General features: G+C 35.7%; 4 protein-coding genes across 4 annotated transcripts in view; 3 read left to right on the plus strand and 1 right to left on the minus strand.

Annotated features, from left to right (window-relative positions):
• The first annotated feature begins 1,236 nt into the window (after positions 1-1,236).
• LOC138329331 (toxin CfTX-A-like) lies at positions 1,237-6,190 on the plus strand. Its single transcript, XM_069276240.1, has 2 exons — positions 1,237-1,368; positions 3,219-6,190. The coding sequence occupies exon 2, from the start codon at positions 3,291-3,293 to the stop codon at positions 4,650-4,652; it is 1,362 nt and encodes a 453-aa protein (XP_069132341.1). The 5' UTR covers positions 1,237-1,368; positions 3,219-3,290; the 3' UTR covers positions 4,653-6,190.
• A 208-nt stretch (positions 6,191-6,398) lies between these two features.
• On the minus strand, positions 6,399-10,595 carry LOC138329329 (toxin CqTX-A-like). The gene is made up of 2 exons (XM_069276238.1): positions 10,380-10,595; positions 6,399-9,504 (listed from the first exon to the last, which is right to left on the minus strand). The coding sequence occupies exon 2, from the start codon at positions 9,502-9,504 to the stop codon at positions 8,080-8,082; it is 1,425 nt and encodes a 474-aa protein (XP_069132339.1). The 5' UTR covers positions 10,380-10,595; the 3' UTR covers positions 6,399-8,079.
• A 1,127-nt stretch (positions 10,596-11,722) lies between these two features.
• Positions 11,723-14,957, plus strand: LOC138329332 (proline-rich transmembrane protein 1-like). Its single transcript, XM_069276241.1, has 4 exons — positions 11,723-11,873; positions 12,458-12,506; positions 12,990-13,097; positions 13,828-14,957. Exons 2-4 carry the CDS (start codon positions 12,465-12,467, stop codon positions 13,978-13,980), a joined length of 303 nt encoding a protein of 100 aa, XP_069132342.1. The 5' UTR covers positions 11,723-11,873; positions 12,458-12,464; the 3' UTR covers positions 13,981-14,957.
• A 1,044-nt stretch (positions 14,958-16,001) lies between these two features.
• The window catches only part of LOC138329334 (C2 domain-containing protein 5-like), a 43,266-nt gene continuing 33,633 nt past the window's right edge, over positions 16,002-25,634 (plus strand). Inside the window, exons 1-10 of the mRNA XM_069276245.1 lie at positions 16,002-16,467; positions 18,566-18,690; positions 19,004-19,090; positions 19,515-19,555; positions 20,066-20,196; positions 20,721-20,816; positions 21,121-21,276; positions 21,801-21,861; positions 22,154-22,285; positions 25,110-25,423. Of these exons, the coding sequence (XP_069132346.1) occupies positions 18,601-18,690; positions 19,004-19,090; positions 19,515-19,555; positions 20,066-20,196; positions 20,721-20,816; positions 21,121-21,276; positions 21,801-21,861; positions 22,154-22,285; positions 25,110-25,423 (1,108 nt within the window). The 5' untranslated portion in view covers positions 16,002-16,467; positions 18,566-18,600. The remainder of the gene's footprint in view (positions 16,468-18,565; positions 18,691-19,003; positions 19,091-19,514; positions 19,556-20,065; positions 20,197-20,720; positions 20,817-21,120; positions 21,277-21,800; positions 21,862-22,153; positions 22,286-25,109; positions 25,424-25,634) is intronic.

A 25,634-nucleotide genomic window follows, 5' to 3' on the forward strand; every position in this document is an offset into this window, starting at 1 on the left:
TCAATGTAGTAGGCAAACACACTGGGGATCTGCTCCTCATTAATCTCGATGATGCGTATAAAACAAGTTGTAAAATGAGATGGTTGCTGTCTTAGTAACGACATTTTGTATAGATATGTAGGATGATTCTCAAAGGTTTGTGAAATTTTTGCTCTTTCCAAAGATAGAATCAATTTTGCGACGGCTAACTATAAACATGATTTTTTAAGCCACTAAATCCAGACGGGGTAAGTTTTTTGTCTCGAGTTTTCCACACTTTTTGTGTATAGTGCTACGTAGAATATGAATTTAGCGATTTTTGAGCTAGACCTCTAGAACGTCTAAAAAGGGGTCAACGGGCACTCTGGAGAGTCCATGTTGATATAAACTTTAACCAGTATCCCGATCCCTATGGTGAAATCAAAACTATGCTCATGCTGCGCGCTTTCACTGACCCCCTTCCAATCAGGTACTGGTTAGGTGGTATTACCAAAAAGGTAATATTTGGCATGTCAAAATTGTTACTGTGGCGTAGATGAAAAAAGTAACTTGATCAATGTGTTACATGTAGTATGCATTATAACTTACTATATTTCTTACTGATAGCACGCAACTTATTTGAAAAGTTGTACAAAATACACCAAAAATTGTAGCTCATGCATTTTACATAAACGTTTTTATTGCTTATCGATTTCTACTCTCATTTTATTTATTTTACCTCAATGATTATGCGTAATGGTGTGTGACTGAATTTATATACATGTACTTACATATTTTCATGCAATAAATGTGTATTTCGTGATATTATATTATCATATACAATGTGCGTATGTATGAATTGGCTCTTGCTGAATAAAACTATTTTTGGAACAAAATGTCCTGACATAACACCACAAGCCTCCCGCCTCAGGGTCGCGAGTTCGAATGCCATGTTGGACAGCTACCAGTTATTGACTAGTGGTCGGTGGTTTTCTCCGGGTACTCCGGCTGCCCTCCACCATCTTAACACGGCACATCCTTAAATAATCCTGAATGTTAATAGGACGTTAAACTAATCAAACCGAACACATTCTTCACGCATTCAAGGAATTGTAGGCAATATAAGTAGATGAGGTTATTTGTTTGTCGTTTGTTTGGTCGTAGTTTATCACATCTGTGTTTAAAATGCAAGTACACGTTATTAAATGTAGAACTGATGCACCACGTTATCAGATCACGGTGATAGATTGTCCATATGTTTTCACAACATTGATATAAGTAACACCATCTGTTATCTCAGTCGAAAGGTCCACAAAGAATGTCCATCCGACACACACTAAAACGACGATACATATTGACTCCTGAATTATGTTTACATCAAGGCTGATGGTATCACCTCAGAGGCACCAGGTAAACGGTTTTAGCTTTATTTTCTTATATGCATTCATAAAAATTCATTAAATACTCTGATGGAAAAGCATACTTTCGTTTTGTCAAATACATAATATACTATGATTAACAAGGCACATACATAAGATAACGTTTTATTATTATTGTTTCAAATCGCCCACATTGTAAACTGTATATACTGCACGTCGGCACTGTTTGAAGTGCTGTGTCTGTTTCCATTGAACCTTTCCACACTTGCTTCACCTTGCTGAAGGACTAGATGTGATGTAATGGGTACTGTATCACATGGAATATTCGTGAGTTTTCATTTCGCGTTTCGAGTATGACAATGTTCTTAATATATTTACATATGTCCCTATATAGTCAATGGGAGGGGAGTTGCGTTCATATTAGCGTAATCGCAATGACGTATGAATACAAACGCAGTGCAGGTTGGGAATACTTCTAGTTCATGCTTCGAAAAGATTTTGCGTCATACGTTGACGGATTTTAAAGGAACAATTAAGAGTTTTTATTAGATCCAAATATGTATTTGACATCAAAACAAAATTTGTGTTCAAGTATTGTAACGTTAATAAACAACAATATGAATCGCTTGTCGGGGTTACAACCGGGAAGGTGGTGGCTTTCCTCAGGAATGTTCGGGGAAATTCCATATAGTAGTTACGTCAGTATGTGTGTACGGTCATTCATCTCTCCTACAGAACATCTGATTCTCGGAGAACAATTCTAGGAGCGTCTAAGCGAGCAATAGTTTAACAGAAAATGTACAGGTTTTCAGGAAAAAACCCCCATTACAGGTAGCCTATCAAAAACAGTATACTATCATCAGCTTTACCGTAGTTACCCAACTTAACAACCAACACCGTTTTCAATTTGACGTAAAAGTACACTTATTCATGTAAATACATAGATTGATCAGTGTTTTGATTGCGTTAAAGAAGGTATGAACGCAATGGGCTACAGACGTTTTCAATGTAGCGCGTTAACTTTACATGTAGAATATGTCTGTATCCCATTGCGTTCATATCACTTGTAACGCAATCAAAACACTGCTCAACCTATATATAAACTTCCATTATCTACAAGTTATTGTTAAACAAGCTCAATCAAGTCACACTTGTCAAAGTGTAACCAAAGAAACAGAAAAGGTGTTGGTTGTTTAGATTGTGAGTTATTCAAATCGACTTTCGTCCGTGGTTCGTCCATCCTTTTGTCCGTTAACAAGCCTTTGGTACAGCTGTTGCTCAGAAAGTCTTAATGGGATCTTTCTAAAATTTTATTTGTAGGTTCACCTAGGATCCGTGTTTAAATTTGATACTAACATTTCAGAAAATTAAATATCCACTATCTTTCCGAAACGGCTTATAGTTTTCAAAATGGGAATGTAACCCGTGATTGATATTTTGTAGAGTTGCGAAAGTTATTACCTTACTATTAATACTACACTTTTCATCTTCTTCTGAGTGGAAAGGGTGCCCAACTGAATTCAAACAAACAAAATATTTATATTCAAAACGCGGGTCGTATTATGCTTTCTAGCTGTCGTCCTGATTACCGCGCGTTAGTTGGCTACCACTGCCCCAGAGATAAAACAGCAAAATGAATACTCATTGTTAACATTGATAACATAGAGAATTTTGCATATGTTTGGTATTGTTATACCTGAAACCATCACTATGAATTCTATTATGTTATAATTGTATTTGAGACGCTTTAATTTTTGCTTCTGAAAGGAAATGGGTTTGAACTATTCTATGTTTGTTTCTGACAGGATATACGTACATACATTGGTAAAACGATATATGACTATAATGAAATAAAACCTTTGATTTTTTCTTCTTTTTCAGATAATCATTTAATATTCATTTCTAAAAAAAGGAAAACTACCGAGTTACAAATGTCTAGATAGATCTACAGCAATGTCGGCGAGTACCACTGCAAAAGAAATCATCGCAAAGATTGATTTTCGTTTGCAACAAATAAAAGTAGACCTAGAAGGAAAGCCTGAATTTGTCAAAGCATATTTTAGGAACAGAGACGGGACAGTGAATCTGCAGAGATTCCAAGAAGTTGCAGCTCATTTAAAAACTCTTTACCAGCATTTACCAAACTTCACTAGTGGAGATCCTTTACAGCTTCTCAATGGAGTAGCGGGGGTTGTCCACTCGGTATCTTCCTTCACCGGCCTAGGGGGACCAGCTGTTCCGGTCGTTTGTAATGTGTTAAGTCAAGTATTCGCTGCTTTTGGAGGAAGGAAACTCACCATAGGCCAGGTCGTCGAAGCCGAAATCCGCCGAACCTTTTCTGGACATAGCAATGAAACACTTGTTGAAGAAGCCGAAGATCTTCAATATATGTACCGATTTGCTTTCGACTTCTTAAACCCAACAGAGGAGAAGAGTGACTTTTCAGAACACGATATAACAAATATGAACATTCAAATGAACGTGTTCCAAGGTGGGACATTCCTCCGTAAGCTGGGCAAGTTAATCAAGGAGATGGCAAAAGAACATACGGTGAACAATTCAAAAAAGAAAATCGAAAAAGCAGAGAAAGCTATGCAATTCATTGAATTGTATGTAAAACTTGCTTTATTAAGAGACATGCTTCTGTTACAATTCTTTGTAATCATAAACTCCACTTCCCACAGCCAGCACCTAGCAGGGGGAGTACAAAGGGTTATGGGCTCGTTTGATGAGCAAGATCGTGAAGCCCTTGGCATGTTTCTCAAACCTTCAAAAGAATATGTCTACATAGTGTCATACGTCAAACAAGAGGAGTGCAAGTTATTAATTAATTTTCTTGACCAGAAGGGGCTGTCACCGAATCACTCCTGGTTAGAAAACGGAGAATTTGAACTTTGTTCCGTGAAATGGCAAACACATCGTGCTATTCGGATGCTTAGTCATCGATCGCTGTTTGGTAATGGTGACCTGAGGTACATCCGGGGTACACGTGATGAGGTGAGCCCAGAATCCTTATTCCGTTTTAAGACGGTTCCTGGAAAAAGAAACTGTTATCGAATACATCTGGGTGGAACACCAGAAGAGTTGATAACTATGACGACGGGCGAAAATCGATGGGTGATGTCCCTTAAAAACAGTCCGGAACCACAGACTGAGTGGAAAGTGATCCTGATGGACAATGGGAACTACGTGTTTTCTTCACTAGAGTTCCCGGATTATTTTATGGGGATGACGAAACTGTTAGATGGGAGTGTGGCCGGCTTCCTTGGTGGATGTAATGAACAATGTCACTGGATTCTTCGCGCCTCCGAATAAGTTTCCCGGCAATAACTTGTTTATTTTAACTGATTGACAAACAATAAGAAAGCATCATATACGAGCTAAGATGGATGCCTATCTGACATGATATATTTTTTTCTTTTAAGCTTTGTTCATTAAAGGATTTATGAAGTTCTGAATGTGACATAAAACAGAAAAATCTCCATCTGACGACCCGAATTTAAGAACTCCCCTTCATAGGCCTATCGTTACCTAGAGTGCATGGAGTTGGGGTAGGACTATTGGTGGGCTAGTGGTAAATACCGGATACCATTACCTCTCAGTCCCTGTAACCCAGAGGTGGAGGTTTAGTCGGAGAATATCGGGCACCCTTACCACTCAGAAACTTTTATCAAACGTTGGTATACTAGAGGTTACGTAGTAAATCCATGATTCCCTTATCAATATCACTCCATTTGAAATGATATTTATTATTGTCTGTCATTTGGAAAACCAATCGTGTCGAATGTTTTTGATGGGGTAAGTGAAATAAGCAATGTGGTGTATATCTAAATTTCCACATTTTCGCTGCATAGATACATAAATTGTTATACATCACTGAATGGAATGTCACCTAACTTCATTTTTTTTTTCGAATACATTTTTCACCTTTGACCTTTAAGTTAGGAACTATCAAAGTTCACAGAAAGACGCTTTTTGATTGAACGAATCAATTGTGTGTTTTCTGATCATTTAAAGCACACAATAACACCAGGAAGTCATAATTGAAGTTTCAATGTAAAAAACATATAGTTCTGAAGATAATTATTATTAATCATCATCTTTAAAATTTTGGCTAAAACATTCTTTGCATGATCTTCAAAAATAACAGCCAAAATGACAGCATTGACAGCAAAACCAAGTATACATTAACCCTTGTTAGTAATTACATATATCATAGCAAAACATTGAATTGATATAGATATGAGGTGATTAAGGCATTAAAGAGCCTAAAATATGTGAGGATATATGTAGAGATCTTTAATAAAACTTCCGTAAGAGTATGCAAAAACAAGTGAGGTAATTCATTTCTGTGCATACTACTACACTCGTACTTTTCTTTTTAGGAGGGATATCTGCATATTCATTTACTAAAAAAAACATGAACATTGTAGTATATGAGCGATATTGTGAAACATCTTCATCTTAAGATATTAAATTCATTTATAGGGACTGAAATTAGCTACGAATTTTTTAATTGAACCTCCAATCCGCTGCATAACGAATCCGCGGCTAACTTAAGTCCCCTAAATATATATGTACATGTACAACCCTGGTATAAAACTTTCAGTGATTCTGATTATCACACCGAGCAACGTCAATATTTAAAGGCGCTAATAGAAACGCAATTGATTACTTGGTATCAAACTATTTGTATTACATGGTAGGTTTCTTTTCTTTATAATAATGATATGGATATGGAAGTTTACAAAAGACTAATCATAAATCAGAGAATGAACGTCTAAATGATCATTGAACTTTAGAATGTAAATAAAAGCCGAATAAACCATCATTCTTCTTGCTTTATTATATGTCCTTGTTTTGTGTTATCCAAACATATAATAAACATCCAAAATAGGCTGGCTCTATGGTAATGGGTAATGGTCTCGCATAACATATATTTTGTATTTCTTGCCACATTAATAATCAACTTATGAACATTTCCCATTCTGCATCTACCAAGTATCATTTGAACGATCACCAAGTAAAAATTAACGTTGTTCTTCAACACTTAAATTTGAAAACTGTACATAAGACCAAGGATTTCTAAGTGAGACATTACCTCTATTGCATTCACCACGCCATCCATTAATTTATCATGAGTTCAATATAAACGTGGGTATTCTAGTATAATGAAATAGATAAACTTTTCACTACTTGTTTTACCACATAGTTTACATCTTACGACTACATTCACACATGATATCTACTCCTATGAGCATGAGAATCTAACTTCCCTTCATGGATTTCGATTTCTTAACAATTACCAAATGTCGGAGAATGCAGGGAGGTGTTCATCACCTAGCTAACATGGCCCTCATTTTATCTATACGCAGTTCTTCGATTTAACGTCTCATCACTAATATATCCATATTCCGTCTTTCCATGATAAAAATTAGTTGACATTGTGGGTAGGTGTTTAAAGTAACACTATTTGTTTTTTTGGACGTAACGTATTTGTTTTAGAGAAAATGACTAAATTAAACAGTTTTACTCACAAAATGATGACGTCACAATCAATACCTTAAAACAAGAGTACGCAAAGACGAAATATTTCACATTAAAAGTAGATTCTAATAACAAGAAGGGTGTACAAAAAATGTTTTATTTGATAAAACTCCAAAGTATATATGACCAAACAGCAAACTGAAAGGCGGCGATCGCTAGAAGCAACTAAGCTATATTTTTGTACCTGTATGTTTACATAACATCATTTAAATGTTTACAGCACATATCACAGGAGGTTTTAAAGGTAAATTTATGACTTCAATAAACATCTCTTGTCAATATTTCAGCGGATATAAATAATATGAAACTTAAAATGTCAACCACGAAGTATTTCTTTGAACTCCGCAACTGGGATTAGTTACACTTAATGGATTGTTTTAAGTTCTTGTAAGGACTATTTCCATTAAAATTCAGTTCAATTCAATTCTTCATTACATGGAACTATATGAGTCGTCAGTGGTGCAAAAGATATACAATCGAAGGTCGCATTTGCTGCCATTTGTGCATTCAAACGTTGTGGTAAGTAGGTTTCACCAGCCTACTTGACCAACCCTTAACAGGCTATGCAACATATGCTTAGTTTTCGATGATGTTTTAGCGACAAATAAGTACAACGTATACATAGATACACTTCGAGTTACTATAAAACTATTTAAAGTGTTTGGTCTCGGAAGGGTAAGCGCTGGGCACGTAATCGTTACTTGACAGGCTACTCTAAGACAAATTTGAATCGCTCTCTTCAACAACCATACCGACACTTTATATAGCTAAATATGTTATCATAACTTAAAGATGCTCCACCGCTGACAGAGCATAAATGATCTTCATTATTTGAATAAAAATTGATGTTTAATCGTGTATATATTTGTCTAATTAACACAAAAAATAATACAAAATAATTTATTTTGCCTTTGGTACATGCGCAATCAGTACTTCATTCCATATAGGATATAGTGCCAAGGAATTTTTTCGGGATGCAATTAATTATTTCTCATATTTTTACCTTGAAGAAAAATTAGAAGCTCAAGCTTTTCCATAGTGGTAATGGTGTAAAGTAAGTAACTTTTGTAACTGAAGAAAAATACTAAATCGTCTGTTCTTGGTTTTGATAGTGAAAAAAATACCATTTGTCGGCGGTGGAGCATCTTTAATGTACCAATATGGGAAGTACATTGTACTTATTGTGACAACGTCTTTAACGATGGCTCTTTATTACCCATTGACATCGCCTACGTAAACAACCAAGCAACCCAGCTGCACTCCCGTCCAATAGCTTACTCATAGACATAAAATAGTCTGGAAATCCTCGGGGAGAAAACACATAGTTTTTATTATCCAATTTGATGACCTTCCATTCGCTTTCGGGACCTGGAGGCCCTTTAAGGGACATTATCCATTTGTTGGAGCCCTTTGTCATCGTTAAAAACTCCGAATCGTCCGAATCCGCAGCTCCCTTCGGAGTGATGTAAACGTAGTTCCCCGTCCTCTCAACCTTGCGAAAGGAAAACAAAGATTCAGGTCCAACTTCCTCCTTGGTGCCGCGAATGTACCTCAGGTCACCTCCTCTAAAGAAAGATGCATCCGACCTGAGTCGGATAGCATGGTATTTCGGATGTTTCACCGACCAAAATTCACAAACCTCCTGTACTATCCAGCTCTCTTTTGGCAAGAGGTTTTTCATCTCCAGGAATCTCATTAAAAGTTCTTGCTCCTCCTCCCTGACACTCGACACAATGTAAGCGTGCTCTTTTGTGGGGTTCAGGAACAGGCTGAGAACTTCCCTATCTTGTTCATCAAATGAGCCGATCACCCGCTGAACTCCTCCCGCCAGATGCTGACTATGGGCTGTGGAGTTTGTGATTGTATAAAACTGAATCAGAATCATGTCACGAAGTGACGCCAAGGTAATGTACAGTTCAATGAAATCCATCGCTGTCTTAGCCTTTTCGCGTTTTATATCTGGGTCGCTCCCTTCCTCTTCTTTTGCTAATTCCACGATAAGCTTTCCTAACTTACGAAGAAAAGTAGCGCCTTGAAGTACATTCATTTGAATATTCATATTTGTTATATCGTGCTTTGAAAACTGAGTTTTCTCATTCGTTGGGTTGAGGAAGCCAAATATCAATCGATACATGCAATGAAGATCCTTTGCTTGCTCATGAAGCGATTCCATACTTTGTCCAGAAAATGTTTTTTGGATTGCTTCCTCCACAACCTTTCCAACGGACATTGCATTGCCTCCAAAGGCAGTGAAGACCTTACTCAACACCCCGCAGATAATCGGGACGGCTGGACCACCGAGACCAGTGAATGCAGAGATGGAGGATATTACTTTCACCGTGGCATTAAGCAACTTAGCAGTGTCAGCTTTGGTGAAGCTTGGTAGACTATCAAGTAGGTCCTCTAGGAAACTCTGAACTGATTCGAGTCTACATTCGTCCATCAATCCGTCGGCATTCTCAAAGTATTCTCTTGCTTCTCTACATTTGTCCGATATATCCACATTTGTGTTTTGTATGCATTCCTCTATCTTAGAAAGAACTTCAGTCACATCGGCTACCGAAGACATTTTGCAGCGTTTACGTGGAAAAAGAATACCGGTGTTAATACCTGTGTTCATCTGAAAATAGAACATGACACTCATATAAATCTTATGATTGGCGTATGCTAAGATCATATTGTTATCCATAGGAAATAACTTTGCTGTTATAATACACCTTACCAAAGCTCAAACTACACTATGTAATCTTTAAATGTGTCTTAATCTGCATACTCTAAAACGTTTCTTACAAAGTTAAAAATTTGTAAAACATTGATTATCCTACAAATTATGAAAGATTCGGTTTTGCCAGACGGTATGTATTCAAGTTCTCGCGCAAAGTATTCTATATTGGAGCACAGACATTTCAAAGCGCAATACGTGTCATACACGGGTGGTTTGATTGACAAAAGCCGTCAATAATCGTGATATTCGTATGGAAATGCTTTCCTCACTGAATCACGTATGGGATATTATTTCTGTAGTTGTGGTTTGAATCAAGATTGCATTTTAGTGTTCAACACGACCACATTATCACATATATCCCCATCCATAATATTTTTAGCATTTTATTTCGTCTGTTTTTGCTTCTCGGATCAGATATTGATGAATCAAATGTCTATTAAAGGCGCTCATGTCTTGATAGTTGTTTGAAAAAGAAACATGCTTAAACATGTACAATACAGTAAATTCCATATTAACAATTAATTGTAATTTTACAGTATACATTCTAGTTTGGAATATTTTGCTAAATTATATATGCGTTGATCGTAGTTTTTTTCTACAGTTTCTGTAAGTGAACGTTGTGTGCTAATTGCCATACCACTTTGTTTGATTTGGCCCAAATGATAGCGTATTTAGGATGCAATGATAAATAACATATGTGGTATTTTAAAGTAAATAACGAATATAATGATAGTGATTTCATTTAGATATTATGTATACAGTGTACTTACCTATGATATCGCTGATTTATCGGAATGGTACTCTTCAAAGCCTTAAAGTCTTGGGTTAAACAGAAGACTGTCCTCGCCATGACTATAAACCACATTACAGACGTGAGCTAAGGGGTGCACAACACAGTATAGATCTAGTTCATGTCGGAATGTAGATATGGATTTATTGCATTAAATGACCGCGACAGAAGAATAAATATGACACAACACTTGAAGACAAACTGCTTCACATGTGCACACTCACACAGCACAGAACATCAAACATAAAAAAGTACAAAAGAGTCAATATATTATTAATGAAACTGCGATTCTTAGTAAGTAACCTGTTACAGTCGACTGTAAACGTACTTTGTGCTGTAAACAGAAAGTAAACATCCATTCTATATTGTCACATAAGGCGAGATCATTGGAGAAGATATATTTCTATCAGTCATGGACCCGTGGTGCGGTCAATGTGGTGGTATACTTACCTTGTAGGGTTAAACCGAGAAGGAAGTCAAATACCAACATTCTTATTTTTTCCATGTCAGTTTGTACGCCATATTATTGAAACATATTAAAGATTTATCCATAGGCCTAAAAACAAGTATGTCTGTTTAGGGTTACCCGACCGACCCTATTTTTTAACCCCCGACCCTATTTTTTTCACTTTTCTACGAAAAAAAATAGAAGTCAGGATTTCGATCTCAAGTTTTGGCCAATACTTTAGTGTGAAAGACACACAAAAAAGCCTGACCTATCCACCCTATTTTATTTTATTATTATTTTTTTTTTTTTTATTATTTTTTTGCCAATTAACCCTAAGCAGACTTTTTTGTATTAATTTATAATTTGGATATGAAACACATGGCTTTTATTATATTACATATTTATGTTAGTAGGCCGGAACATTGTTTATTCAGGAAATAAGAAACAACCTACAATTTTATATTTTTAAAACGTATCCTAAAATTGTAACCTCCACGTTCAGTGTAAGCAAGCAACTCCACCATTGGAAAGATCTCAAAATATGAGTGGGAAAATTGTTTTTGATTCTGGCATTTGCTATGTTACAAAGAGTTTCATTGTAAAATTTTGCACTACAAGGTTTGGTTTACACCATATTAACATCAACAGAATTGCGGTAGTTTAATTTGGCTCTGCAAAGTTTGGGTTGCACCAGAGATTTAGATATTATATACTATATAGATCTCTGATTGCACCATAATAACTTCAACAGAAGTACGGTCATTTATTTTTCTACATAAACATTTACACTACAAATCTGTGTTGATTTACACACGCTGTGTATACGCCGTGTATATTTTTTCTGTATTACACAGTAAAACCTTGAGACATTTCCAGCTTCCGGTATGACGGCAGTGCCCTGTCAATCGCTGCATTGTTTTAGTATATATAACGTATTTAATGTGTAAACAACGTCTGCCTGAAATGTTATTATAATTACACACGAAGGAAGGGCATGTAGAATTTAATATTTTACATTTTTATCAGGTATGTATGCATTATTTTACAAATAATAATATTCTGGTTTCTATTTAATGTTATATGTTACTGAAAATCTTACAGTTTCTTAAAATTGATCCAATTGACCATGTACAAGTTGTTGTTTTTTTCAAATAATTTTATGATAGCAACATTATATACCTGGTTGGCGTTTAAAATACGACAGTTAATCCCAATAGCACAAGAAAGTTGATCACACCATCATCTCAAGGTTATTCTTTTATAATGTCGATGTCAAATTGGAATTGACATTTTATTTTCTTAATCGAAGAGTTCTGACCATCCCATTCGCTGAAGACAATGCGTAAGAGGATGATAGCTAATACCTCTCCCTATGTAAAGACACTAAAGACGTCTTTCAATTCAATATTTTAGCGAATCGGATGGCACGAACCAATCAGACATTTTTCTTTTTTTTTCTAGATTATCAAAATATCAATTGGAAACCGACCGTTAACAATGTCATTATCACAGACAAACGATGTTCTCCAAAGCGAAAATAAAATAATCTTATTAATCTTCGTACAGTCACTTCACGTTGAAATAAATCCCGTGTCGTTTTGTTTCATTAGCCTGGACATGCAGCCGACACCATCCACAAGCACAGCCAGTTCCAACGGGGTAGGTGAACTTGTAGAGACACCACAGGTGCCTGTCGGAATGCTGGTGGTATGAGTAGCGATTCCACAATAACTTCCTCGCTCATATCAAATTAAATGTGTGGACATAAATTTTTTAACAAAATATTAAATAATAAAGTATTGTTCTCGCTTTAGAATTTCCCAGTCAAGCTAGATTGTCTTCTTTTGGAGGTAGAGGGAATTTGTTGCACATTCCGCCCGGGGTTTCTCATTTGGTTGCATCCAATTAAGATTCTTCAGGAACATACTTTTGACCTGCTGAATCACCAATAAGAAAAAAACAGATAACTCTATATGTATTTTAAAGGTGACTAGCATTTGCAGGAATAATATGACCGAAATTCGGGTCGCAAATCCACACAGCAACTTTACTTCGACATTGTATTTTACTTTGAAAAAGTAATGTGTTAAGAAGTAATGTGCGAACATTTTTCACATTTTTACATCTCTATGTACCTTTCAGTCCGTAGGTAAGAAGCGACATGTCCATTACTACATGATGCCCGCCATCTTCGTTACCCTCTTCTGCTTCTGGCCCACTGGTATCATGGCCATCATGAAAGTCACGGATGTAAGTAGTCAGTCATGGATAATGTTTGACCCAACTTAGTTCCACCGGCCAAACAAGTTAATACAGAATATGCTGAGTGCTTATAGACTTATATGGTGTATATAGATAGCGGGACAAAACCCAGAGCTTTCCTCACATTGACGAGCGCTCACCTGTGGTGGTCAGGCGGTGTCAAGGGGAAGGTTAGGTAGAAGAGAAAAGATAATATCCTAAATTTACGATCTTTCCGATCATGCAATTAGGCAATAAAAGAGGCTGTCCATATTTGGAAAATATACCCCATTTCATGTTCACTGAATTGAAGAAATAGTGTGTAAGTCTTGCTTGACACAATTAATCAATATTGCTATGCGTAGAAGTCGTAATCCAATAAAGTCTTAAAATCCCAAACCAACGCCAAATATAAACAATGTAGGCCTATACATAACCATAAAATTTAGGTCGTCGCGACATTCGCCATACAAATCTAGGTCAAATTTAGGTAAAGTAAAAATGAGAATTTGGTCTTATAACAACAACGAGATTCAAGAAGTGTAATTGAGTCTATTCTCTATTTTGTTCATCATGTCGATATTTCTTTCAATTGCTAAGTGTTGGGTGAATTGTTAGAAGAGATTTCGTTGAAAAGTTAAAAAAAAAACACCACTTCGTTATATAGGTAAGTTTACGCCAAGGATACATCAAGCTTGGATAAACATTGTCTGCTGATATGTGCCTATTTTTATCGTAGATTGATGATGCGAGGAGACGAGGTGACGCCATATACCTACAAACCAGCAAAACTGCCGCCAAAAAGTGGATAGGGATAACATTTCTGTTCGGCGTGGTGGTCGTATCGTCTGTGTTTTTAGTGATCGGCTGGCAGATATTCCTCAAACCATGATAATAAGAAATGAATGACTTATATATGAGAAGAAGGACCATGACAATGAAACTTGATAATTGCAAATTAAGCAGTTGAACAATTTGAATTAAATGTATTAACGCAATGAATATTGTGGATATACTTGGATTTTTAACGTTCACTGTCCAATGTGGCCAATTTATGGTGCCTTATATCACTGTGTTGACTGTCCTAATGGAATTAATTATCATTTCATTGATCGGTTAACTTTGGTTGACATCTGGTAATGCTCAGACACTATCTTCGCTTGCCAAGAATTTGAGCCCCTATTCCACTTCTATGCGGCGTAGATCATTCTCAATAGTGGTTACTATCACTATCGTTAAAACTACCCCTGGATTATCTCATGGTAAAACTGAGGGCAATACAGGAGGAAAAACTTATTAATTACAGACATACAGATACTTCCTTTGAAGATTCATAGAGAGCGACATGCAATGTACCGTTATTCGATTCTTTTGATGTACATCAAAGGGCCAAATTAACTATTCAAACGTTATCGCTGACAGAGCATCCGGTCGGTTTTACCATGATATAGTCCTTGGGTGGATATAATGACAGCAATATACCATTGGAAAGTCGAGGATGGGAGCTTCTGTTATCCTTTGTTAGGAAAGATGGTTATAAAATTTATTTATTTTACATCGATTACGAAACAAGTTATACAACTTATGAAAATCACTCTCGATGGCCCGGATGTAAGCGCGCGAGGGATCTTAGTGTGGGAGGAAACCGGAGTGCCCGGAGAAAACCCACGTGGTTAAGAACATTATACTCAGCTACGTGGATCTACATCAACTGTTCTTAATCTATTACTTTGACGCATCTGTGATCCTCAATTTTCCAGTTTCTTGGTATTGTAAGCAGTACTTAAGCAATAAATATAAGTTTGTGGGAGCTGCACAGAATATGATGATACTTTTCATCTATCTTTAAATAAAAAAAATCCACCAAAATATGACTTTGTTTCTGAACGAAACACGCTTAGTCTTTTTAGTGTTAATTTGTCCCATCCTCGTCGTCATATCCCCCAATGAAGTATCTCATATAGTAAAATTGAAAGCACTCCAGGAGGAAAACTTACCAATCTTGGACCTGCATAGACTTTCTTTGAAGAATACATTTAGAGTTATAGTCCAAATTCAAAACCATACAATATATCTTTATATATAAAGGACAAAACTACTTACTTCATCTGTTATTGCACATGTATATGGCCTTAGCGAGACAATTAATTATTTTTTATGTTACACAACCATATGCCGATGGTGTGAAGCCGGTGTATTCAGATCGAGTAGGGTTGCATAATATTTTGACGACACAATTATCATTTCTAAATGCAAGTAGCTTTAAATCGAAAAATTACCATGTTAAGAACGCTTTATGATCATTAAAATACATCGTAAAACTCATCTCAGCCATTCTAAATCGTAATTTTTTTCCGACGGAGACCCCCGGACCCCCAAACACCAAAATCTCGCGCTTTCGGGCGCTCACAAATTCATCCAAACTCATTTAAGCTATTCTAAATCGTAATATTTTTCCTGGAGGAGGCCCCGGACCCCCCAAGCACCAAAATCTCGCGCTTTCGGGCGCTCGCAAAATCATCAAAATACATTGTAAAACTCATCTCAGCCATTCTAAATTACAATATTTTTCCCGGGGGTCACCCTCAGACACCTAAAACACCAAAATCTCGCGCCTTCGGCGCTCACACGCTGATTTGGCCAATTTCTGTATTCGTTAATTTCCTTTTAGCGACTCCTCTGTCTATAAATGTGTACAAGGATTAAATTTACTGATATGAAAAATGTACATAAAGCATATATGGTTGGGAGTTGAATTAATCTCCTCCTGTAGGTGCGGCGGGGGGGGGGGGGGGGGGGGGGGGGGGGTTTACAAAATATTGAGGACCTTTGCCCCCCATTACGTTTCATCTTCCTACGCCACTGACATATATACAAAAGTCTCTCTAATATACGTCTCTAGTAGGGCCTATTATGAAAATAGTATATGAGTTTAAAATGTAGATAATTTTCGCCAATTTATGGCACACATAAAGAATGATTCATAACGTAAAGCATAGGCCTACTGTTCATTAACAAAAAAAAGTGTTACCATCTTACGGCAGTGTAGATAAAAAAATCACAATATAATAGTCCAGATGAATGTGTGTATTTGGGTAATTTTATATATAATATGTGGAATAGGTAAGTTTTCGTCATTATTTTGTCAAATCTTGCCCCGGGATCGGACTCACGATTACCTAAATAGTTTCGACGTTATCTTTTTTCGAGCGACGCAGCGTAAACTAAATACAGATACAGTAACATCAACGACATTACGCATTTCGTTCAACGATTATGTGTGTGTGCAGAGATTGCGACTAGACAATAACAAGAAAATCAATGGCCTCTATTCGGAAGGAAGGCCTGTTGTAAACACCGAGTCGTTTACAAAGTTAAAGTAAGTATCTGTCAGTTTTTAAAAATCATCATTTTCACAAATGAAGTCCTTGGCTTCCCATTCTTTTGTCTTTTTTTCACGCATTTACAACAAGGCTGGAATTAAAACGAATACATCACTGGGCCACGAAAGTCTGTCACGATTTTTTTTCTGTAACGTTAACTGTTTTCGCCGAGTACCAATTCTCGCCATCGCATCTTTAGCTGTACGATTACCACTCAAATAAAGTCAATAAAATCATATTCTGGTAGAAGACACTTCCTTTGTATTTCCCACAAAGAATTGTCTGAAAGTTCGTGTGTGACAGCATATTATACAAAACCACACATAACACACAAGATGTACTTCAATTACAAGAAGATCTAGACGCAGCAGGTAGGTGGGAGGAAGATTGGTTAATGTCCTTCCACCAGGACAAGTGTAACGTCCTCAGCATCTCAAACAAACGCACCAAAACCAAATATACATACAAACTCCATGACGACAAGCAACATCTTGCACATTCCTAGGAATCACAATACAAAATAACTTACGATGGGACACGCACATCAACAACATAACTGCAAATGCTAACAAGACACTAGGATTCTTGAAACGAAACCTACAGATAAACTCACAACATATAAAAGAACATGCTTACAAATCCATAGTAGACCCAAACTGGAGTACTGCTCCGTATGGGACCATCACCAGACAAATCAAATCATGCAAATCGAAAAAAAACACAACGCAGAGCAGCACGCTACACAACAAGCAGGTACCACAAGACAAGTTCAGTACAAGACATGATGGAAAACCTCAACTGGACCTCACTAGTGTAAACACGCAGAACAAGAACACATTTAATTTTATTTTATAAAATCATACACCATCATATGGCAATAAACTATAGTCAAATTCTTAATCTGACAGACTACAGGACCAGACAATCACATCCATTCACATATAGACATATAGCTGCCACCAAGGACATATTCAAACACTCATTTTTTCCACACACAATTAACCAATGGAACATCCTACCAGTGGCTACAGTACAAAGCACTAGTACTACACTATAGGTCTTCAAGTCACATATCCTAAAAACAGATTTGGAAGACCTAAACCCCACTCCCTAAAATTTCTATCATATTTTTATCTTATTACTATACACTAAAAAATAAAATAAACAATAACATAGAAGAAGAAGAAGTGATCATACAAATACACATGCGATGGCGAAAATTGGTAGGTACTCGGCGAGAACTAGTCACCTGCCAGTAAACATGTTACGTTTCGAGTGTAAGCTTAATCACTAGATAAGGCTTATATAATGAGGCTGCTCTTTTGACAATCAAATTAGGAAATAAAATCTTGTCTGGGATAGGCCGCCTATGTATATGATCTTTCAATATTCATTCCTAGACAAGACCAGCGATAACCATTCAGTTGAGATTGCACCAAAAAACTGAAAAAACAGAATCTTACTTCTGGCAGGCGACCAGTTCTTGCCCAGTTCTCCCCATCCCATCTGTATACGTATATACAATTTCCACACAAAGTTAGTCAAAAGCCTTCTTCTGATAGAAGACACTTTCATGCTGATTTAAAAAAAAAATTCAAAATTTGTCTGTGATCATACAATTACATTTGCGATGGTGAGAATTGGTACTCGGCAAGAACTGGTCGCTTGCCAGTACAGCTTGTATATAACTGCTACACGCCACTGCGATCTACCCTAACAACCAAAAATCATCACTATTGATCGGTCGTTATACAAAGAAGAAGTACACGATTACTGTTGTAAAATCTCAATATGACTGAAATAAGCTCAGTCAGTAGAGCCGTAGTTTTTCCCACCGGAGATCCCGATTCGATTCCTTATTATAGTACACACATTTGCTTTTGTCTAGCATCATCTACTGAGTGTATCATTTATGGTAACGGATGATAACTAACTCTTACAGGGTATCATTGAATGTCCATCAGTATTAATGTCTAATTCAACCACACATGATTATGAATGGAATAAAAACATCAAATTAGCTGCTCCTTAAAATGAAGTATACAATGAATCATATATACCCTACTATTACTTGATTGCTAATTTATTTTATAGAACCTAAAAACCAGAAGAGCTTGTTAACAAACAAGATGCCAGGGAAGTTGAAGGTTCGGGTTGTCAGTGGGCGAGCCCTGCCCATCATGGATCGGTCGACTGACCTGACAGATGCCTTTGTTGAGGTACATGTATGATAGGCCCTAAGTATTGTTGTACCTGGATCCATATACTGGAGCTATTAATTTATGATAGTACAAGTAAAAGACTTGAAACTTTCCAATTCTAAGGCTAGTAAGGTACATAATGTTTCATGTCAATTAAAAAGGTTCATTATATAATCTAGTTTGACAATATTGATTACATTAACGATTAATCCATCATCAATTTGTTATATTCATAAAACTGAGTTGATTTTTCTCAATTTTTTTAGTAGCTAAATCTTTTCGTTTGGCATTTTATATTTTAATTCATTTAACTTTATCAAACTTTATTTAGGTTCGATTCGGAAATGAAGCTTTCAAAACAGATGTGGTTAAGCGATCTCTTAACCCACAGTGGGCCTCGGAATGGTTCATTTTTGAGGTAAGATAGCTTGCAATTGCTACACATGACATCAAGTCAACCTTTGACAATAGTCATTTATTCATTTCAGATAATTATTTTTCCAAAATCTGAAGGATCAAAACAACTGACAGTGCTTCCAAAAGGGTCTATCAAATTATGGTTCATACTTCTTCCAGTGAAAGTTTATGGTCAAAACATTTTAGATGGTGATATTCGTCGTAGTCCATGGAATGTAATAAAGACACATACCAATATATATACATTATCGACATGTACTTTCACTATGTTTTGTGATATTTTAATTGTTATATGATGACTTTCATCCTATATTATAATAAATAATAATACCTATATACATGTACTGCATGTATTTCTTATTAGATGATTATATCCTAGCCTGATAATTGATGAGTAGTTAACCAGTGATGTTATATTTATACAGGTAGAGGATGAATCACTACAAGATGACCCATTAGAATTAAGGTTAGTGCATACAAAATATGGCTAGTATATTTACACTTTAAGGAGAATACATTGCCGACAGAAATTATTTGTAAATTTTGGATTATGAACGATTTATATGTCTGATTTTGATTAATGAATTAAGAATTCTCTAGAAATTATATACAGTATGTCAAACATGGTATAATGGATTGCGTACATGTGGTATACAATTGTTTAGTGTAACCAAACCAATGGTTCCAAATTTCTGGTTTTGGTTTATGAATTATGATCATGAATGTATACCAGGATAGGTATATCAATTGATTTCTACGCAATACCGGTAATCTATTCGGCCAGATATGCAAGTGAGATAATGAATTTCAAATGTCAGTAAGAAGATCATGTATTCTGTGTATGTCTGTATGTGTTACGACTGCCATTGATACCAGGTCTGGCATACATAAGGAAAGAAGATGTCAGATTTATGATTCAATTCATTCTGTGTTAAATTGTTAGATAATATATTATAATTTTTAATCCCTTTTGTAGGGTCCTGGATCACGATACCTACAGTGCACATGATGCTATAGGGAAAGTGTACATTGACCTGAACCCCCTCCTCACCAAGGACAACCCCCATGTTATCAGTGGCTGGTTCCCTATCTATGATACCATGCATGGTAAGGCACTAGTACAAATCAATGAGCTCATGAGCTCTATCATATTTAAACATAATTAATATTGTGATAATAGCAAAGTATAGTTTGTTATAGGCGAACAAATAAAAAAAATATCAATTTTCTGAAGCTCCATGCAATGGTGAAAAATCAACTTCAATTCTATAAAAAGTAAAGTATTCTATACTATAACAAGAACATACATTAAAAACATATTTATAACAAACATACTTAAAATGAATTCATGGTTATATTGTAGTAATTTCCATTCCCTATAGGCCTGTTGATGTTCCTATAAGATGTTTATAATGTGTGTATAACAAATTATATATTTGTAACATTGCTTACATTGGGCCCATTGATTAATTTTAACTGTGTTTTCCAATACTGTATACTGATTTTAGTGATAATAAATATGAAGACCCCCTAATATATCAGGCAAGGAAATTTGAAATTGTAATCTCACCTTTAAAATTGGCCTGTCTTGTTTATCTAAAATCTGATACAATGTTTTTTATTTTACCCAGGGATTAGAGGCGAACTCAATGTCATTGTCAAGGTCGACTTGTTCAGTGACTTCAACAAGTTCCGACATTCTTCATGTGGAGTGCAATTTTTCAGCAGTGAGTATACACAGTGCATTCCTTTGACTCTGCAAAACTTATGTTGATGGATGAGTCATTAATGAATATCTATTGCATACAATTTAATTGTAGTTTGATTGGGTTTAACACTTTGATATTTTACAACTAAGGATGACTTCTCTTGTATGTGATGTGTTTTGTCTGATGAGTTTTTCGGGAGCCCGTTGTATGTCTGTTTTGTGTCTTTTTGTCATACTGAAAGTCTGAATCATTTTATGGTGCCAATCAGTGATGACTTGGTTTGGGGTTTTTAGTGAATCAATGATGGCCTTTCTTGTTACAGCTGCTGAAGTACCATGTGGATACCGTCTCCAGATGATCCATGGATTCGTCGAGGAGTTGGTTGTCAATGACGACCCCGAGTACCAGTGGATTGATAAGATACGAACACCCAGAGCATCCAACGAGGCCAGACAAAGGTTATTCTCCAGGCTCTCAGGTTAGCATTATTGTTAGTATGTTTTAAAAGTTGCTGTCTTAAAGTTTAGCCTAAAGGATGTGTGAAATTTTTGACGTAATTCTGTCCATGCTGTCCTGCTTAGAAAAATTGAGGTCTTAAAAATCTGATGGTTATCAAATCTGTAATCTTAAGATAGAAAAACAAACAGAAACAAATTATCATATTTGCTGTTAATTAAATGTAAAGCATCAATGTTGCTGTGATGGAACAAATACTGCGTATATGTACCCTGGTGTAAACTAACCGTAATATACCTCTCATCTAGAGAGAACTTCATTTAAATTTTTAGTCCTGGTACAAATTGTGCGAAAGCTTTGAGTTATCTGAAAATTAAAATGATTAGTCCTGTGACATAGCAAAACCATTTCAACAAAATTGTACAAAATATACTCTTAAAGGAACAACTGTTACTAATGCCATCTATTCTTGCAGGTAGTGATTCTTACAGGTATTCATAATTCTAATATATGAATATTCAATATTGATGTGGTTTTTTTTTACAGGAGAGTTACAGAGGAAGATTGGACTGAAGGTCTTAGAACTCGGTGGGAACTCAGTAATAGGGTAGGGAATTAATTAGGATATTGTTAACATTATGGCTTACAGTGATGAAGTTTTATATTGAATAATAACACGAAAACCTTGTGTAATATCTCTTTTGACAGCTTAAAAAACTTATGTAATTTGCACATATTTTCTGTTTTGCAAAAAAGTTTGGAGTTAGTGGTGTGGAAATTACATTAATATGCATGAAGCAATAAAGAGATATGCATGTATGCAATAAAATATTACAAGTATGTTGTAAAACCAAGCCGAACATTAAAACTTCTGACATAGATGATGTGTTGTTTTACAGATACACTCAGTGCTTTGATCTGGAAGGCGAGTCTGGCATCGTTGTCCGCAGCATTGGTACGGCTGTTACAATCAATAGGCCTGACCTCAGGCCCATACCATCACCGCTAGGGGTCTCGCCACAACCGAAGGAGTAAGTTGACTGCTAGGGGAGATAATCCTGTGGTAGTTTACTAAGGGAGATAATCCTGTTTTAGTTTGTTTGAGATCATTTTTGCAAAAGCTTTGGTTGAAATTTTATTGAAATTTTAATTGCATTTTGTAGTCTTGCATCTTTTACAAATTTTGTCCCATTTTTATGAAGAAGCCGATTTTGAAAATAGACACCATCATTATAAAATAGGAAGTCTGATATTTCCTGGAATTGTCCTCAAAGTGTATGGTTAAAATTTTATATCTTATACTTCTATGGGTATATTGTTGATTAGGGCTATTCTGTTAAAATATGTACCTGTCTCCAGGACTTTGATGTCTGATTTCCATGATTTCATTTCTTATTCGTTATTGCTCAATTTAATTTCATGAAATACATGTGTGGTACCCCCTAAACTAATTCTGAGGTCCTGGGGTCGTGTACATATTTTACCAAAGTAGATGAACCACTGCAGTTTGATAAGCTATCTCTATTAAATTGTTATAAAAACTTTGAAATCTAATACTTTTATACGTTATGTTTTTCATTGCAACATTATTGCTAAGCGTACAAGAAACATGTAAAAGGTAATTGCTTTGTTTTGTACCTGTATTGTAAATACTCACCTAGTAGTTGGATTCACTCGTTTTTGTTCCCACTTGAGTATAGACACCTAACTTACATCTAGTATCCTTTCTCTATCTGCATGGATGTTCATCTTCTGTTGCAAAAAAACAAATCTGAAAGAATGTCAATTTGTACTTGCACCTTTTCCATTGAATGTGCATCAATAACTTCTATTTCATTAAAGTGTTTAAATATGTACAGTATAAGTTTAAATGCATACACTATAGGAAGAATATTGAGACAGTGTAAATTTTCAACTATTAAATAAAAAAAATTGTAAAAAAAGTAAAGTTTGAAATTTATGGAATCCAGTATCGTGATTAATATTGATTCAGAAATATCTGTACATGTATATCAGCATGCATTCAATTTGTTAGAGAAATATGAACTTAGCACATGTGGCCTTAATTATTAGTTATAGCAGTTTATGTTCCTTGGTTCAACATTTTTCACGGGTTAATAATACCATCTATTGACCTCATCAGAAGGCAACAATTGTATATGTGTTGGTATACAGGTATAGCACAATACACTATATCATACTAACATAGAATAGATATTAATTAGTTCAGATTTCAGTGAGTTAGATCCACTGGACATCATGATCAGTTTAGTGTATTTGTGCTCATTAAAAATTTTATTTTGCTATATATAATTTTTTATTGCAACTGTAATACGTTTTAAACAACAACTTTTCGGATAGAGATTTGGAGTGTCATGTATGTTACTGGAAACCAACAAGTTACCGCTCTATCATTTGTAACAAACAATAGAACAGTGACGGGTAGGTTTCTGACAATGGTATACCGATGCCAATTTCATTGGTGTGGATTTCCAACTGTTATTTACTGACACATTAAAATGTCTCCTACTCTTTGTATTATTTGTATATCTCAAGTATGAACCTGACATGAAAATGGACTTTTGAACATTAAATTACTCATGAATTGCATTGATTTAACACATTTGATATTCTATACATTGTCGCAACTTAAAAGTTTGTTTTATCATATATGAAGATGGATTTTTGATAAATAAGTTATGTTTATCATTGCAATGGTTCTGTCAAAATTCATAAGGTTCTTTAGTTTTACTTTATTGATATCTGCATTCTACGACATGTTGTTTTCACACTAACAACCATGGGCTGCATTCATTGGTAAAGTGTTTAGCCTTCAGGCTTTAAAAAGATAAGAGAAAAGAATGACTGGTGTTGGATTTGGTTTGGGTTTTTATACTAATTTAAACAGAAAACATAACTTGGGGCTACCCGTACTTAAAGATGCTCCACCGCCGACAAATAGTATTTTTTCAATATCAAAAACAGGGCAGAAGATTAAGTATTTTTCTTCAGCATTACCATCATTCGAAAGTTTGAGTACGTCAAGTTAAAAAACCTATATCCTATATGGGATGAAGTACTGATTGCGCATGCACAAAAGCAAAATGAAAATACATATATTTTTTTTTGTGTTAATAAGACATACATACACAATTGAACACCAAATATTGTTCAAATAATGAATATCATTTACTGGAGCATTTAACCAAGCAAGGCACTTTATAAACCAATTACTAATTTGGGTTTGTGGTCCTACAGAGTTTTAACCCCCTACCTTCATTGTTCCTTTCTCCTCCCCCAGCCCTCCGTCCGTCTGCCCATTCCCCACCCCCACCCTCTTACTCTTCTGTCCTTGATTACTGATTAGAATGGTTGTTGGTTGTATTTCCAAGTTTCTATCAGCAAAAACTGTCAGTATCACGAAATCAACACTGATATATATATTATATCATTTTATGAAATGTTCTTCATTTTGTAGGAATTTTTTTCGATTACCCTGGCTAAAAGATTCATTCTCTATCAAATGTTGATCCAGAAACCCAAATATGATAATGTTATGATTCTGTAAACCAATTTATTTTTGTGTGTGATAAATTTTCAGATATTTAAAAAAGAAAAAAGCCAAAAAGTTTGAATACTAGCAAATTAGACATAAGAGTCTAGATTATGAAATTAAATCGTGGTAAATAAGTCGTTTGGCAGACAAGCGTGAAGTTAAATCATCACAAATATAAGTTGGTTTTTAATATAGTTGTATATCTAGGTAAAAAATAACAGATATGTTGTTGTTTGTATTAATGATGTATTGTGACTAACTGTGTGCAGTGATCTAACAGTACTGTGTTTCTGTTTCAGTTTGCGGCATGCTCTCCACTCATCCGCATCCAGGTCTCTCACATTCCACCACATTGGGACTCCGCCCCATACACCTGTCAGACAATCACCCCTATCGTCGCCCCCACCCTCGGCTCCGCCCTTCCATAACGGCAGCCAATCAGCATTCAGTTTTCATTTCAGCTCCCCCGTACCAGAAGATGCTGTTGTGCCATCCTCCCCACCCTGCCAAGTTCAGCAGAGCACCACATCTCCGGTAAAAGTGTCACCACTACTTCCACAACGTATTCGGCGAAGATCGTCTGACTCGGACCTTAGTAACACTCCACCTAAAGGTTGGTATAGATGATATACAGTTGATAAAGAGTGTTGAAAGTATGAGTAAATTGCTAATAAAGGTACAGATATTTCTCTATCATGTAATTCTACAAGATTATGCAATAACCAGACAAAATCACTAAACTTTTATTTCCAACATAAGTCAGCAGTTCTTTTGATGCACATCAAAGGACCAAACTACTTGTCTCTCCTGTTGTCACACACTGA

This window comes from Argopecten irradians, chromosome 8 (assembly GCF_041381155.1).
Source record: "Argopecten irradians isolate NY chromosome 8, Ai_NY, whole genome shotgun sequence".
Taxonomy (NCBI): domain Eukaryota; kingdom Metazoa; phylum Mollusca; class Bivalvia; order Pectinida; family Pectinidae; genus Argopecten; species Argopecten irradians.

What these genes read in the sequence shown, in the direction of transcription:
- LOC138329329 (XM_069276238.1), bottom strand. Translation starts at nt 9,504, where the DNA reads ATGAACACAGGTATTAACACCGGTATTCTTTTTCCACGTAAACGCTGC.
- LOC138329332 (XM_069276241.1), top strand. Translation starts at nt 12,465, where the DNA reads ATGCAGCCGACACCATCCACAAGCACAGCCAGTTCCAACGGG. An exon ending in GCACAGCCAGTTCCAACGGG is followed by an intron (nt 12,507 to 12,989) that starts GTAGGTGAACTT and finishes TGTACCTTTCAG; the next exon opens with TCCGTAGGTAAGAAGCGACA. An exon ending in CCATCATGAAAGTCACGGAT is followed by an intron (nt 13,098 to 13,827) that starts GTAAGTAGTCAG and finishes TTTTTATCGTAG; the next exon opens with ATTGATGATGCGAGGAGACG.
- LOC138329331 (XM_069276240.1), top strand. Translation starts at nt 3,291, where the DNA reads ATGTCGGCGAGTACCACTGCAAAAGAAATCATCGCAAAGATTGATTTT.